The sequence below is a fragment of the Bombina bombina genome, chromosome 2, assembly GCF_027579735.1.
Source record: "Bombina bombina isolate aBomBom1 chromosome 2, aBomBom1.pri, whole genome shotgun sequence".
NCBI classification, from domain to species: Eukaryota; Metazoa; Chordata; class Amphibia; order Anura; family Bombinatoridae; genus Bombina; species Bombina bombina.
This window is the reverse complement of record NC_069500.1, coordinates 835,350,537-835,368,701: the sequence shown is the minus strand read 5'-3', so window position 1 is coordinate 835,368,701 and position 18,165 is coordinate 835,350,537. Positions and strand designations below refer to the sequence as shown.

Sequence of the window (18,165 nt, the reverse complement as noted above, 5' to 3'; positions counted from 1 at the left end):
TTTTTTCTTCGTTTATTTCCATGTCAGGCTCCTTTCAGCCAGATGCTGCGAGGTGTCGACTATAAAAATGCCAACAAATGAATGTTATGTTTTATGGTAACTTTATACTTAACTTTTTGTTTTTTGATTATACATGACAGTAAGATTGAATTTTGTGTATTGAACATTGTTGGCAACTATTATATTCCAAATAGATTATAGAGTAGCTAAAAATATCAATAGCTTTTTCCACAAATTGTATATTTCTGTAAGTATGCTAAAACACACTATGTCAATTGCTATTGAATAATAGACTAAAAAATAAAATAAAACAATTTCTCTAATTAATAAATTGCATTAGAATATTTTCGATGCTTAATTGGAACTGAGGAAATGCTTGCTATATTTGTTTTTTAGAACATACTATAACTTAGTAAATTAAGAGTATTGTCCAATAAGTCCTTATGGTTAATTTCTGTTAAGGAATAGAGCAGTGTCAAAAGATTATTTGCCCAGGGCTTCGTGGTAATTATATCTTTTTTAATCCTTTGTTGAAAGATGTTATCTTTGGTGCAGAAGAATATACCGGTATATGTTATTATAGACTTTATCCAAAGATTTTTTACCTTTTAGATGTTTAGTAGATCTGTTTGCAGCAAAAGGATCTTTGCTGAGATGGTATGCAAACCTAGGTGGCCAAACTGATATTCCTCCTCCGATTTTTCTTCTTCCTTGCTGCGGTATACAATTATTCCCTCGCAGCGTCTGTGTGGATTCTTTGGGGTTTGGTGTCTCATCGGGTTGCGTTGCCTTATCATAGTTTTTATCAGATGCTTGTATTTAGAGTTGCGGTCACAGAGACCGTATCCTGGTCTCTTTTGCAGCTTCCAGGGGGTTATGTTGCAAGCAATACGTGCCTTAATCGCGGTCTTTAACCGATGCTTGTATTTAGAGTTGCGGTCACAGCGACCATATCCTGGTCTCCTTTGTAGCTTTCAGGGGGTTGTATTGCAAGCAATACATGCCTTAATCGCGGTCTTTAACCGATGCTTGTATATAGAGTTGCAGTCACAGAGACCGTATCCTTGTCTCCTTTATAGCTTCCAGGGGGTTATTTTGCGAGCAATACGAACGCGTTTCAGCTGTCATCTGCAGCCTTTTTCAAACATGTGATCATATTGTCAGGGTATCTGTGACTGTCTGTAGATAATATATATATATATATATATATATATATATATATAATAAGCTAAAATAAGTACGCAATCTATCAAATATTACATTTGAGCATGCTTATTTTATTGCTGAATACATTCTGTGTATTACAAATCTGAGGTCAAACATGAGATGCCTTGCTGATTACACATCAGACCCCCTTCCCACTCAATATGCTAACTCACATTTGCTCAGATTAAAATCTATGTAATAAAAGTTACCAGATAATATCCCCTGTGGATAAGCAGCCGAGAGGTCTAGAACTAGATCTTTTGAAGCTTGAATAGATGCAGAGAAGAACCGGTCTACAGAGGGAAAATGACCGTTTACACTTAGGTGTTAAATTGGTACATGCTGAGTTTTAATACACATAAGGCATCTGAACTCAAGTTACCTACAGACATATGGGAATGCTGTGACTTAATCTTCATATAAGATTATATTACCAATATATATATATATATATATATATATATATATATATATATATATATATATGTGTGTGTGTGTGTGTGTGTGTGTGTGTGTGTATATGTATTGATCTGAAACATACTATATTGGATAAATATCTGCTGTATTGAATGGCTGCATTAGTGAATTTGAAATGTGTTCCTTGAAAGCATAGAAGTCTTAAGGATTTGAAGTATGGACAAATTATCTATACAGTTTTCAAACATTTAATATTGTTCAAATAATAGGTACAAATAAATGGATATGAGATTGTCTTTTTGTATAATATTAAATATGAATTTTTGTTGAATTTAATAAGTAGCTATATAATCAATCTAAAATGTTTAACTGTGTCAGAATAACAACATTATTTCTTTCATTTCAGACCTGTGAGAAACCAGTGTTGTCCCATGAAGTATATCATATCTGTGTTTTCATGCATTCAAAACAATGTTATATCAGAATATGAATTGAAATATTAATTAATAATTCATACTGAAAACATTAGCATCTTTTTAAATCCTTTCATAGAAAATGTGATTTTTAAATGTATTTTAAAATATTACTAGAGATATGCTCATGTTTAGTCTCTATAGGTACATTTTCAATGATATTAGATGTTACCATATGTACTGAACACATAATTTATTAATATCATAAAATAGTGAGTATATATAAAATATACATTTGAAGATATATAATAGGCTATATTTACTGTTTGCAATGTTAATGGTGAGACTGCATTTCTGGATGTCTGCTGCCATCTAGTGGTTTATGCAAGAAACAACCAAAAGGAATTATAGTATCAAATAACCATATGTTCCCAGTAAGTCAATAAGAGCTGTTCAGCTTCGAAGGGCCTATCACAGACAAGCATCTGAGGGCCTATCAAACTCTTGTGGGAATGATTAAAGAAAAGAAGGAGGGGTTAATCTTGAATAAGAACCCCCCCACACTAGACAAGGGGACAGACTCAAAGAAGCATAACTTTTGGAGAGAAAAATACACAGGTTTTGTGCCAAGTATATTCTCTGCCATTTTGGGACACTTTCTTAGACAAAGGAAGATAACAATTTTGAGGCCTGTATCCTTACAATAGTGGACTAAATTCTTCTTAGATGACCCACAAGAAATTCTGGAAACTGAACACTCATTTGGTTATATGGTAACGTATGGCTGCTCTCTATGTAATATTTAAATCAAAGGTATTTTGTTGCTACAGTTAGATTGCAGCTGGTAATTTAAAGAGCACAATTGTTATTTTAAATTTATATCCATAGTCCTCTGTAGTTTTAACTAGTCACATTAATGCTAAATAAATTTACTTGCTAGAAAAGAATTTGTACTTTATATTTATAAAACAGTTTTACTATTGCAAAATCTCATATAACTGGTTATTGTAGTTAAATTTATCTGGTGTATTAAGTTATTTATAGCTATTGTGATATATTTTAAACCTTGTTTTATGGTGGCTAAATAAGAGGTTATTTCAGCTCAGATAAATTGGCATATCAATTGGCTGTTAAAGTATTTTGTTATATTGTTTAACTAAGCATTGTTAAGCTAATAGACCATATTCTGATATTTGGAGTGAACTAAGCTAGATAATTATAGACTGTGCTGGGATTCTCATGCGTGGTGTTTATTGTAAGTAAGGTTAATTTTAGAGATATATTTTTATGATATGTGGTATCGAATATTATAACGGAATAAACGTGTATAATTGATTCATAAGCTAGTCTCTACTTAATATATTTCAATGTGTTTATAAATTTAACTAATTTCAAGAATTTAGGAATAAATATTAATTTCAATTGTTTCGTATATACATTTTAATTGGAGGTTATTTTAAAGAATAATAATAAGTAAATTATATTATAACCCTGGCATATACTGACAATATATACTGAATATTCAGATCTACAGTTGGTTCAATATTGTGTTTGGAGCACTCTTTGGGTACTGCAAATGCATTTCCCTGTGCCACAAAGATAATGTCCCTTACACAATAACTAACTGTTTTTTTTTTTTTTTTAAATCTACACCCCCTTTCAATAATTTCCTTGAGTTGATCATCTGCTCTTAAAATGGGGAGGTTCTTATGTATTATATTGCATATTGCAAAACTGATTGTTGTAAGCAGTGATAAAGGTTAGCTCATTTGTGTTTCTCTTTCTTCTCCAGGCTTCCTTTGGTTTGAGTAAAGCATCCCTATCTATACTAGTGACTTCAATAAAAACTTTCATAATGGGCCCCTCTGGATACCCCCGTGCTCTTTATGTAGATATCACTATTTTGCTCTCTGTCATAAATACCTCAACTTGTGAACAATTCCACCTGATTATTAAGAACTGGCCTTTTTCCACCCCATAATTCATATAATGGAGATGACAGCTTCTTGGCATGTAGGTTGTGATCATGCCCAGGGCACTATCACCCTCTAATGTTACAACTAAATATGGAATCTTAGTTTTATGAAAGACCGCCGTGAATTGTAAGCCTACTTGATTATCATTAAGGAATTGAACAAATTGTTCACTTTCTTCCTCAGTTCCAGACCAAATGAAGAGCAGGTCATCAATATATGTCTTTTGTACCCTGCTATAGTACCCATAAAGGGATTTCTATTTGCATAGATGTGGGACAGCTCCCACCAACCCATAAAGAAGTTGGCGTATGAAGGGGCAAACTTTGCCCCTTAGCAGGCCAACGTCTCTGCAGATAGTAAATCTGGTCAAACTCAAAGTAGTTATGAGTCAGTAAAGATTCAGAAAAGCAGTGGCATCTTGCTAATTAAACAGTTCATGTTGAACTGTTCTTTCATCTGACGGCAATGTCTGATCAAATGTATACTCCAATTTACCATTGTGAAAGTACATTTTCTAGCTTAATACTCGAATAAATCTGTTAACATCTAACAGAGTATCAAAAACATTGAAGTCAAAGGACAGAACAAAGTTCAACCCTAATTTAAGGACCCCCGTCTCCTAAGGACTTAGTACTTCTATTGAAAGGATTGTTACTTTTAGATCTTGTACCTGTTCTGTCACCCTGTCCTTAGTGGATACTGATCTATCTGTGCCTGTTGTCTCCTTCCTCCCTGTCCAATAATCTCTGTTCTTCCTATAACTCTTCATCCCCATTCCTGAATGACCTGATATACCTGCAGGGATATCTCCCCCTTCAAGGGCCTTCCGATACCTATTATCTCATTTGACCCTATTCTTAGGTTTAAATATACATGGCACTACCAGGGGCAAGGAGGAGGATGATTCAACAGTGACAGCATCAGAACCTGAAGTATCAACTATTTCAGTATTAGGCTCCTCCTCTTGAGTAAGTGTATAGAGATGTGTCACGAAAGGGCTCTTATTATAAACTGTATAATAAATTACTTCAGTTCTAGGCATCTGAATCTACATATAAAACCTAAACTAAAAAAACGTTGGTTATTGTGTAAGGGACGTTATCATTGTGGTAGATGCATTGCATGTGATTTCACACAGGCTGGTAAGATATTCCAGTCCTGCAGTTTCCAAAGAATGTTCAAAACACACAATATTGTACCAACTGTAGATCTGAAAATTCAGTATATATGATCACATGCACAGTTTGTAAAGTTCAGTGCGTAGTTTGCACCACATTGGAAACACGAGTGAGGATTCGGGAACACATCAGAGATATTGATAGAGGTGATCCTTGCACAGGGGCAGCAAAACACTTCATTTTTGAACATCAACAGAGTGTAGATACGTTTACTTGGATGATAATTGATTTAGTTAAACCAAGGCCACGAGGGGGAGATAGAGTGCAGGATTTATTCAGAAGTGAAGCCTTCTGAATATTTACTCTTTAAACCTGTAGACCAGTGTTTCTCAGCCTTTTGGTAGCAAGTACCCCTGAGGCATACAGGTGTTTCCTATGTACCCCAATTGTAGCACACATACTATTAATAATTTACATGAGCAGAAATGAAAATCATGTGTATTACTTGATTTCACAAGCTTGTATCAGATATGTTAATGAAATAAATATATACGAATCAGATATTTGTTTTATGTTTTCCAGAATTTAACATTTTGCAATATTACAAGAGAATAATAAACACATAAAACACATATATATAATCCATTGATATTAATAGTTAAATGCAATTCATGTACTTCTTATATTAAAAAAAAAGGAAAATACTATTTCGGCATGATGATGAAAATAATATTTGTGGTACCATCTTTATATTTTTAATAACTATTTCATACACAGTTTATTTGTCTTGTTTTACTGTGGCATACTTCAGTATGATGTATTTATTTTTAAAAGATATCCCAACTTTTGTAATAACTTTTTTCCCCACACACTGCTGTTACAGCATTATGCCTCATGCACTTTTTTTTTAGGGGGGGGAGTTCGCAGGGGTGTGTGTGCGGCGGGTGCGGAACGTGCGACGGGGGGGGGGGGGGGGGGGGTCACTGAATTGCAGTTTGGATATGTGGTCACCCTAGTGCTGCTGCATATACTTTTTCAGCAAGGGATACGAAGAGAATTAACATTTGAAAATAGAAGTGAATTTAAAAGTGTTTTAAAATGTCATGCTCTATCTGAATCATGCAAGTTTAATTTTGAATTGACTACCCCTTTAAACGTACTGCCTAACAAATTATCTGTACGTTTATTATTCTTTGTCATTTGAAGTTACAACTACTTAAGAATGACTGATTTTGCAGTTTCTCGATCTATCATGTAACTATTCCTACCTAATTTTGAGACTCATTGTTATTACTAAAAGAAAACAAAAAAAAGCCTTAAGACTTTACTAGTAACATTTATTGTGAAAACGTGTTTTGTTAATGTTTTTAAGACCACCTTAGAAATGGCATCTTTGGCTTCAGTAAATTTGCTGCCCAAATTAATGATGGCACCGCAGCAAACACTCTGGCAAGATAAACGGAAATGGCCCCACTTTTCCTGCTTCTTACCGGAAGTGAGTGGTTGCCATGTAATTTCCTGACGAAGAAGGCGGTGGGGTAGTGTCCGTTAATCTGTGTGTTCGGGTGTCTTGTGTCCGGAATCATGTCTGTGGCCGGATTAAAGAAGCAGTTTTATAAAGCCAGTCAGGTGAGGGGACCTGCGTGCTTATTGTTGTGCTCCCAATATTCTCATAATTATACCGATTTTGCAATGTTTATTTAATTGAGAAAGACATCTTCAACTTACAGAGAGAGCCTCAGAATGGTTGTTGACAGCGGGTATGGGAAGTAAGACCAGTCCCACTCTCGTGCGGGAAAAATGAATTCTCTTTACTGAAAAGTGGTTTTTTTTTTTTTTGTTGTTGAAAATTCGTTTATAAAGTTAAGCCTCAGAATTGCTTAACAACTTATTCTGGAGGCTAACATTTTTCTTATGACTTTTTTTTTTTGAAGATCCTTCCACTATGTGTTATACATGTATAGTCAAAACTAAGCACAGCATATTACGTCTCTTATTCCTAGGGTGCCAGATGTCTCGTTTTGACTCCTAAAAATGTATCCGGCTATTTTAACAGGGTTCTTGACAGTCGTTTAATAGTTTGACACAGTCTGTGTGTGTTTGGAGACAATTAGGTGTTTATGGTACTATTTACATGCTTAGGGATTATTGTTTATTGAGGTAAAAAGTGTATGAACTTTAAATGATAAATGTCAAGTGTCTTCTATGCTATCTGAAAAATGAGCCATGAAAGTAATATATCACTGAAGTATAAACATGTTTAAAACAAATTGCTGCACACTGATTTTCAGCAGCCAAAATCCACTTACCACTTGTATTATTTGGAGGTGCCAACCTGGGTTTGGGTCTTCAAATAACATGGCTTAGTCACAGTTATGATGTTATTGTAAAGTGCATTGTTTTGCTGTCATCTGATAAAACCAATTAGGTAAATCTGTGTAGTAACGTTAGCTACAAGAAGTCTGCAGTGTTTTTTTAATTCTCAGAATTAGAAAAGACACAATTTTCCAGAGCTAAATTACATGAAAATGGAGCAAAATAAAGTGTATTGCAAAGTTGTTTTGTTACTCATAATAAAACATTTGATAAAACCTCAAGCTGTTTACTGTCCCTTTTAAAAGTACTGCAAACTTCAGATGTGTCTAAAGTTTGGTAGTTTCTGGACTGTTGCTGAATGTAGAATTTTATGCTGTTCCCAAATTTGTTTCCAGTTACAATATTGTGAATGACTTTTGTTAACCATGGTGATATAATCAGTGCTATAATACCCCAATCAAAATGTGGAATATGGACTAAGAGGAGACAAGTGTGTTTGAGTAAGGAAGGTGACAATATATAATAGGATAGTGTGAACCACCCCTGCACTTCCATCTCTTTTATAGATGCTTGTACATAACACATATGCAATCTTTCCTCCAACCACTTCTGGTGAAATAGCTAAGCCTTGTTCTGTTCTGCTTTGGCTTCCTGCCCAGTTATAAATCGCAGAGCACAGACCTACTATCAATTAAACAAAACACGCAAGGACACAGCACATGCATACTTTTATTCTTGTAGGAATGTTTTTTTTACTGAGGCCGATTATCTTGCTTCATGTACCAATGGAAAGCAGAAATTATATTCCTCAATGTTTTGTTTCTTTTCCTTGCTTCCTCAAAACACCCTATTTGATATCTTTACCGCAACCCTTAGTTAAAAAGACGGTAAAACACGTTGTATTTAAAATAGTTCTACTGTCTTCCAGTAAATTACCATACTAGTGTGGGAAACTGTTCCGATGTAGACAAATTGAAACCACGCGATTCGTGCACACGATCGTGAGATTTAAATTATTGGATCGCGTCTGGGGGGTGTCCCTACAGCCCTAGGAATGCCCTCCAGACCGCGATCAAATCCTGACAGCACAGAAGGCTTCAGGACAGCCGTTAGGTATGATGTTCTATTCCATCATAACGGCTTTAAAGCCCAGTCTAATTATGATGGTATAGAACGGCATAACGGCTTTAAAAGGTTAAGCAATCAATAGAATAATAATAATAATAATAGGCTCTAACACATCTGAGATTTTGGTTTTGTTGGTGCATTTAGGGTCTTTAAAGCAGGTTTCTGTACTTGATTTGTTGTCAGCCTGGTAAAAGAAGAGTATATGTCTTAACAGCTGTTTTTGTGTTCAGTTTTTGGCAAGAGTTCCAAGTGCTCTGAGTATCGGCTGCCAAAAAAATTGTATCAGGAAGGCGAGGCAGTTAAGAAAGCGGTCCTGTGGGACTTCTTTTTATGCTGTGCAATGCTGGTTTGAAGCATAGCAAAGCTGCAATATCCTGTCACAACTGTTGAACTGCTAAACTCACATACTGTAGCTTTTGGACTTGAACCCTTCTCTAGTTCTGCCATTATTTCTAGCACGTGAAAGGGATAGTGATGTCAAAATTTAAAACTTTTGTGATAAGTGTGCAGTTTTATTTTTTTCTTCCAATGTATTTATATTATCTATTTTTTTAATTTTTTTTTAATTTTTCTTGGCATCCTTTGTTGAAAAGTATGCATTGGTAAGCTCTGGAGCAGCAACTACCGGGAGCTAGCTGCTTGATTAGTGGCTACACATGTATGCCTCTTGTCATTGGCTCACCCAACTTGTTCAGCTAGCTCCCAGTAGTGCATTGTTGCTCATTCAACAAAGGATACCAATAGAATGTAGTGCTTTTGATGATAGAAGTATATTTGAAAGTTGATTAAGTTGTATGCTCTAAATCAAATAATGGGGTTTTATGTCCCTTTTAATGATTGATTGCAATTAGAATTAAAATTATTTTTTTTTTTTTATTTGGTAACATTTGTTAACTTTCCATGAGAACATAACGAGAAACTTGTCTTTGACACTCTGTAACAGCCGTTTGTAACAGTGTTATAGATCTGTATCGCTGTAAGTGTAAAAAAGAAAATGCTCTAATCTAATGTTATAGCACTTTATTATTTCACAGTTAAATTCAGCTCCAAAGCAGCAATGGGAGCTAGCTGAACACATCTGGTGAGCCAGTGACAAGAAACGTGTGTAGCAACCAATCAGCAGCTATAAGTGCATTGCTGAGTTTGCTTTTCAACAAAGCATACCAAGAGAACCAAATACATTTAGTAACCAACATTGAGTTTGAGTCTTAAAATGACATGTTCTGGCTGGATAATGACAGATTAATTTTGACTTTCATGTCCCATTTAAGCCTATCTCAATATGTTCTCATTGAAAGTAGCTAAGATTCAACAAAAGAGACCAAAAAGAAGAGGTCAATTTGAGATGAACATTACATTTTTTTTAATTTTTTTTTTCTTATTTATAATTGTATACTCTAACTCATGAAAGTTTAACCCCTTAAGGACCAGCGACGTACCCTGTATGTCGCTGGCCTTTTTTTTGGGACTTGATTGTTTTATATCGCGGTCTTGCCACCAGCGTTGAGACTGCTCTATTCCACAAAGCCTGCTGGAGGGAGGGAATTAATAGCGTGTTCTTGCTAGACTTGTGCTATTTTGTCCTGAAAAAACCCTTAACGGCCAGTGACATATAGGGTACATTGTGGTCATTAAGGGGTTAATTTGGACTTCTGTGTGTGTGTGTATTATTTTAATGAATTCTAGACATAACTATTGCGGGAACAGCAGCAAAACATGTTTACATCATCACTGATAATACAGGAAACCACAGTTCTACGGCTCTTTTTACTTTGATCTGAATGGTGGAAAAAAAACCCAGCCAATCAGCAACATCAGTGCTGAGTTCACTGAGATTTTATCATGAGTTTAAAAGATTTCATAGTAAATATCCTTAACCCTTTCACTGCTAAGTCCTTTTCACCCCCTGTGCTGAGCCAATTTTGATAGTTTTTAATATAAATTGTGATTATAGTTGCCATAAAGTGTCTATAACTTCAAATATAATCAATTTAACACAGCACTTGCTCAAGCAACATTTAAAAAAAAAAACTTAATTTATATATATATAAAAAAAATCAAAAATATAAAACCCTAAACTGTTTCACATAATCTACACACCACCTCAGCACCGAAAAACAAAAATATTTGTACATGATAATATAAAATAAACCCCCAGGATTTTTTTTATGATTTATAGATATATAGATATCAGTGATATGGAAAGTTATTTAAAATTGCATGCTCTTTCTAAATCATGAAATAAAACATATGGGTTTCATGTCCCTTTAAATGGTGTCTTGAAAAACTGGTCAACTTAGTAAAGTCTGATTTTAGTCTAAAGGATTGTAACAGAAACTCTTGCCAGATAACAAAATGCTTGCTCTGATTATGAGATCTAGAAATCCAGGCCCATTAAAATAGGTTTAAATCATAATTTTGCTGCAAATTATGCTTATAGATTCCTTCATTATTCAGTAAATATAAAAATGTCTTGATCCAGTGCCGGCTGGTGAAATTTAAAGATGGTGGGGCGCTTGACCCCACCACTTTAAATAAAGCCACATCCTCAGATGGCACCACCAATTCATTAAATAAATAAAAGGTAGACCGAAACACAGAAAAGCGCTCGGCGGAAGAGAGAGACGGGGGGGGGGGGGGGGGGGGGGGAGAGAGACACACAATTACACAGGGTTAGAGGGACACATAAGGGATGAGAGAGTCAGAGGGGGAGCAAGAGAGACAGAGAGAGAAAGAGACCATTGGGGAGAACGACACATAAGGAGAGAGGGAGTGGGAGAGATGGATGGAGAGGGAGATGGATGGAGAGGGAGATGGATGGAGAGGGAGATGGATGGAGAGGGAGATGGATGGAGAGGGAGATGGATGGAGAGGGAGATGGATGGAGAGGGAGATGGATGGAGAGGGAGATGGATGGAGAGGGAGATGGATGGAGAGGGAGATGGATGGAGGGGTGGAGAGATGGAGGGGTGGAGAGGGGTGGAGGGAGAGGGAGATGGATGGAGGGGGGTGGAGAGATGGAGGGGTGGAGAGGGGTGGAGGGAGAGATGGAGGGGGGTGGAGAGGGGTGGAGGTGGAGGGAGGGGGGTGGAGAGGGGTGGAGGTGGAGGGAGGGGGGTGGAGAGGGGTGGAGGTGGAGGGAGGGGGGTGGAGGTGGAGGGAGGGAGAGGGGTGGAGGTGGAGGAGAGGGATGGAGATGGAGGGATGGAGGGAGAGAGGGAGAGGGATGGGGGGAGAGGGAACACTGAATGTTTAAAGTGCATGTAAAGTCAACCAAACATCTCTGCATCAAAGTATTTAATTTCACAAATAAACCCTAGTCTCATTCATCATATTTTCCCAAGATGTAAACTAAATTCAATATATCTAATTTTAATTACTATTGTTTTCGCCTATTCCTCCGCCTGCATTTTTGGTCCGACTTTTCTTTTTTGATTGACACTTCTCTGTCTGCTTGTTTTTTTCTTCCCTGGGGCGTCAGGATCGTTGTTCGTCACGTCACTTTCTTTAAATGCGCATGCGGGAGCTACCCGATGACGTAGCATACTCCATGCTCGTCCTCGAGTCTCGCATGCGCAATACCTCTTGAATTTCATTCATTCCAAGACCTGCAGAGCGATTGCAAGTAAGTATCGTTCGCTCTTGCAAATGCGCTTGCGCTGCATAACTAAACATTGGGTAATACTTTGTTTATATTATCAGAACGGAGGTTAAACGCATGCGCCATGCGAGCTGTGGAGCTGTTGTTTTCTCAAACATTGGTGTGTCCGGTCCACGGCGTCATCCATTACTTGTGGGAATATTCTCTTCCCCAACAGGAAATGGCAAAGAGCACAGCAAAAGCTGTCCATATAGCCCCTCCTCAGGCTCCGCCCCCCAGTCATTCTCTTTGCCGCTCTGAACAAGTAGCATCTCCACGGAGATGGTGAAGAGTATGTGGTGTTTAGCTCCTGCGTGGCCACGCAGGACTTGGTATGCAGACCTGGTGAATATGTCATCGGCTCCACCATGGAAGCTACCTTTGAGACAGGATCTTCTAGTACAAGGTCCATTCGAACATCCAAATCTAGTTTCTCTGCAGCTGACTGCTTGGAAATTGAACGCTTGATTTTATCCAAGCGTGGATTTTCAAATTCAGTGATAGATACTCTGGTCCAAGCCAGAAAACCTGTGACTAGAAAGATTTACCATAAAATATGGAAAAATTATATCTGTTGGTGTGAATCCAAGGGATTCTCCTGGAGTAAAATTAAAATTCCTAAGATTCTTTCCTTTCTCCAAGAGGGTTTGGATAAAGGGTTGTCAGCGAGTTCTCTAAAGGGACAGATTTCTGCTTTATCTGTCTTGTTACACAAACGACTGGCAGCTGTGCCAGATGTACAGGCTTTTGTACAGGCTTTGGTCAGAATCAAGCCTGTCTACAGACCCATGACTCCTCCTTGGAGTCTAAATTTAGTTCTTTCAGTTCTTCAAGGGGTTCCGTTTGAACCTTTACATTCCGTAGATATCAAGTTACTATCTTGGAAAGTTCTGTTTTTGGTTGCTATTTCTTCTGCTAGAAGAGTTTCTGATTTATCTGCTTTGCAGTGTGATCCACCCTATCTGGTGTTCCATTCAGATAAGGTCGTTTTGCGTACTAAGCCTGGTTTTCTTCCAAAAGTTGTTTCCAACAAGAATATTAACCAGGAAATAGTTTTTCCTTCTCTGTGTCCGAATCCAGTTTCAAAGAAGGAACGTTTGTTACACAATTTAGATGTAGTTCGTGCTTTAAAGTTCTATTTAGAAGCAACAAAGGATTTTAGACAAACCTCATCTTTGTTTGTCGTTTACTCTGGTAAGAGGAGAGGACAAAAAGCTACTGCTACCTCTCTTTTTCTTTCTGGCTGAAAAGCATTATCCGATTGGCTTATGAGACTGCCGGACGGCAGCCTCCTGAACGAATCACAGCTCACTCTACTAGGACTGTGGCTTCCACATGGGCCTTCAAGAACGAGGCTTCTGTTGATCAGATATGTAAGGCAGCGACTTGGTCTTCTCTGCACACTTTTGCCAAATTCTACAAATTTGATACTTATGCTTCTTCGGAGGCTATTTTTGGGGGAGATGTTTTGCAAGCCGTGGTGCCTTCCATTTAGGTAACCTGATTTGCTCCCTCCCTTCATCCGTGTCCTAGAGCTTTGGTATTGGTTCCCACAAGTAATGGATGACGCCGTGGACCGGACACACCAATGTTGGAGAAAACAGAATTTATGCTTACCTGATAAATTACTTTCTCCAACGGTGTGTCCGGTCCACGGCCCGCCCTGGTTTTTTAATCAGGTTTGAACAATTTTTCTCTCTATACACTACAGTCACCCTATAGTTTCTCCTTTTTTTCTCCTAACCGTCGGTCGAATGACTGGGGGGCGGAGCCTGAGGAGGGGCTATATGGACAGCTTTTGCTGTGCTCTTTGCCATTTCCTGTTGGGGAAGAGAATATTCCCACAAGTAATGGATGACGCCGTGCACCGGACACACCGTTGGAGAAAGTAATTTATCAGGTAAGCATAAATTCTGTTTTCTGTAGTATTGGTCGCCATACGCATGCGCAATTTCTCCGCAATTGTTTAATCGCATGCGCAAATATCGGCCCTGCTCGTGAACGAGCTTACAACAAACGTCACGGAGTGGGCGTAAAATATTAAAATGAGGCATCGGATGTAGGGCTCCTAACCAGGAAGAAGACGGTTGGGAGGAGTCAAGTACTTACAATGAAGATAAGTAAATAATGAAATAAAAGTTTATTGCTTTTTTTTTTTTTTTAAGTTTATATGAATGCGGTTTACATATTTATAACATTCTGAGCAAGTATGTTTGATTTCATCAAGTAAAATTTACAATCACTTTAAGTAATATTTTAAGTGACTATCAAATGCTAATAGTCTACAATCTATTTTAAATATCTGAAACAGAACAGCAAATATGAATGGGAGCATTAATAAATTATTATTTGCTGTCTACATCAGGGTTGTCCAACATACACCTAAGGAATCACTCTTTTAAATGAAATACTATAGCTTCATGAGAGAGAGACAGAGGGGGGTGAGGGAGAGACCGCTTGTTTTATATGATTTAACATCCAGCCCCAACCCTAAGTTCCTCTGATGCCTCTCACTGAATTGGGTCAGCCCAAAAGAGGCCTGCCTCAAATAAGCACTTATGGGCCATGAAATGATCTTAACCACTTTCATCCAGTAGGTGGCGCAGCATGTTGTGTAATGGAGGGCAGCAGCCGGCAGACCTGCTTGTGCCTCTCCATTGCACAACATGTAGCTGTGAAAAAAAAATGCAATATTTTTTTATTTTTTTTTAAAGCCAATAAAAAAAATAATATATTTTTGCCCATATGCCTCACCTGCCTCTAGTGACTGCACATCACTATTAGATATAGATATAGATAGTGAGTTATAATTAAATGGAGTGAACTCCAAAATTAAATTGATGGAAGTTCAGTTTACTTTCGTGTCACTTTAATTTCTATTTAGCTGCTTTAATTGTTATCCTTTTAATTATTAGTTTCTTCTAGCAACTCAGTGTATAATTTGGTAGTAACCTGTTTTCTGAAGCACACCCTCCTATTGCCGGGTTTATTAATACTGTGACTTCAATTTACCATACTAGTCATCATGAATCAGCTGTAGATCTCTCGCTTGCTATCTATCCTATCTATCTATCTACACACACACACACACATTGGTTGCTCTACTCCAGCTGTTATTGGTTCAGTAGGGTGACTATATATTTTTAAAGGGAGGAGACAAGGTCTGGGCTACTTCAATCTTTTAACTGCAAATGTGTAAACAACAATCATGCTCAAATCCTTTACATGTGTATTAGTTTATTGGTTAGCAAGGGCCATTTTTGTTCTGGGGGGGACAGGGAAATCAGTGAAAAAGATAAACTTAAAACTGTGCATAATGTACTATCCCTGCTAGAGCAGGGAGCAGCATTGCACAAAAAAACTCCTGTGCAATGTTATATTTTGCTGTGCTCAGCCGGACAGGATCATTACTTGCCACCTACATCGCACAGCGAAGTTTAACATTGCACGAGAGGTTTCTTGTGCAGTGCTGATCTGGTGAACCAGTTGCGCTAGAGCAGGGAATGTCAATCGACCCAAAAAAGCGGGTGATTGATCTCGCCACCTCTGAGGTGGGGGAGAGGAAAAAGCGGTTTCTGCTTCTTAAATATGTGGCAGCAGGATCACTTATGTGAACTTGCTCCACATAGCGGAAAAAAGCTGCAAATGCAGCTTTTAATACATTTTGCACTATATACATGTGGCCCTCGTTTTACAACGGTTCAATTTACACCGTTTCAGAATAACAACCTTTTTTCCCAGTCATGTGACTGCTATTGAAAAACATTGAGAAGCAGTGCATTTATTAAAATAGCCAGTAGGTGGAGCTGTCCGCTTGTGTTGTAGCAAAGCCAAGCAAGCTGAAATTAATCAGTTTAACCAGACTTGAGCTATCAAGCAGATTTCAAAGGAACAAGATCTTCCTGTCTATAAATCAGTCCAGATTGGAATGCATAGAAAAAACTGTTTGCAGAAAAATTCAAGTGAAGTCTGTGTTGTGTGATTATTTTATTAGGTTTATAATGATGTTTAGCATTTAAAGTCTTCATTTCAAAGCTTTAAAAATAATGTATTAGGTGTTACTTATGACAATTTTGAGAGGGACCTGGAACCTTTCACCCTCACTTCCCATTGACTTACATTATAAACTGGGTTTCAATTTACAACGGTTTCGATTTACAACCATTCCTTCTGGAACCTAACCCCGGGGTAAACCGAGGGCTACCTGTATTCATTTGAGAAAAGGCTGCATTATTCATTAGAAAATTATTCTGCTTTATTAAGGTACATTATGCAGCTTACAATTTGTGTTAAATGCCCTTTTAACCCCCTTAGTGACCAGACAATTTTTCAATTTTCTTACCATTTACCAGGGCTGTTTTTACATTTTTGCGGTGTTAGCGTTTAGCTGTAATTTTCCTCTTACTCATTTACTGTACCCACACATATTATTATATACTGTATTTCTTGCCATTAAATGGAATTTCTAAAGATACCATTATTAGAAAATATGATGAAAAAATTGTAAAAAAACCCACACTTTCTAACTTTGACCCCCAAATCTCTTACTCATTGACAACCTCCCAAAAATTGCTAAATAGTTTTTAAATTTTGTCCTGAGAAATACCCAATGTTTACATGTTCTTTGCTTTTTTTGGAAGTTATAGGGCAATAAGTACAAGTAGCACTTTGTATGTATGTATGTATGTATGTGTGTGTATATATGTATGTATATATATATGTGTATATATATATATGTGTATATATATATATATATATATATATATATGTATATATATATATGTATATATATATATGTATATATATATGTATATATATATATATGTATATATATATGTATATATATGTATATATATATATATATGTATGTATATATATATATATGTATGTATATATATATATATATGTATATATATATATATATATATATATATATATATATATATATATATATATATATATATATATATATATATATATATATATATATATATATATATATATATATATATATATATATATATATATATATATATATATATATATATATATATATATATATAATGTATTAGGGATGCACCGAAATTTCGGCCCCAGAAAGTTTCGGCCGGAAATGGCATTTTTGGTTATTTCGGTTTTCGTTTTTTTTTTGCCTGTTAGTTTCGGTAAAATTATTGTGTAGCATATTTCAAATTCGATGCTAGCCTAGAGCTGCTGTTTAAGTTTATTACTTCACTTACTGTTCTGCATATGAGTTTTCTAGGACTATACGTATTTGGATAATTGGTAAAAAAAAAACTGTTAAATATGATTCTGTTGCATAGAACTAAATGAAGAATAATACAGTATATTGATATTTATAATTGTTTTAAGTAGGGATTTTTTTTCTTGGTAAAATTATTGTGTAGCATATTATTGTTTTAAGATATTTTTGTCCAATTTTAGTGTGTTACTTTTCAATAAAAGGGTGGGCTTTTTTATTGGTTCTAATTATGCAAAAAAAAAAAAACAATTTGAAAAAAATAAATTTTCGGTATCCGTTTCGGTTTTCGGCCAAGTGCATCCCGAATTTTCGGATTCGGTTTCGGTCCAGAATTTCCATTTCGGTGCATCACTAATATGTATGTATCTTTGTATGGTGTGTGTGTATATATATATATATGTATATTTAGTAAACAACCCAAAGTATTGATCTAGGCCCATTTTATTATATTTCATGCCACTATTTCACCACCAAATGAGAGAAAAACAAATTTTTAACTTTGTAAATTTCAGTGAGAAACCTAAAATTGTGAAAAACTGCTTGTGCAATTATGGCACAAATAGTTGTAAATGCTTCTCTGGGATCCCCTTTGTTCAGAAATAGCAGACATATATGGCTTTGGTATTTCTTTTTGGTTATTAGGCCGCTAAATTCCGCTGCCCACCACACTTGTATTATGCTCAGCAAG

At 36.4% G+C, this 18,165-nt stretch overlaps 1 protein-coding gene across 1 annotated transcript in view; it reads left to right on the top strand.

The window, feature by feature from the left end:
- The first annotated feature begins 6,600 nt into the window (after positions 1–6,600).
- SH3GL1 (SH3 domain containing GRB2 like 1, endophilin A2) overlaps positions 6,601–18,165 on the top strand; it is a 264,934-nt gene continuing 253,369 nt past the window's right edge. Inside the window, exon 1 of the mRNA XM_053703148.1 lies at positions 6,601–6,759. Coding sequence (XP_053559123.1) covers positions 6,715–6,759 — 45 coding nt within the window. The 5' untranslated portion in view covers positions 6,601–6,714. The remainder of the gene's footprint in view (positions 6,760–18,165) is intronic.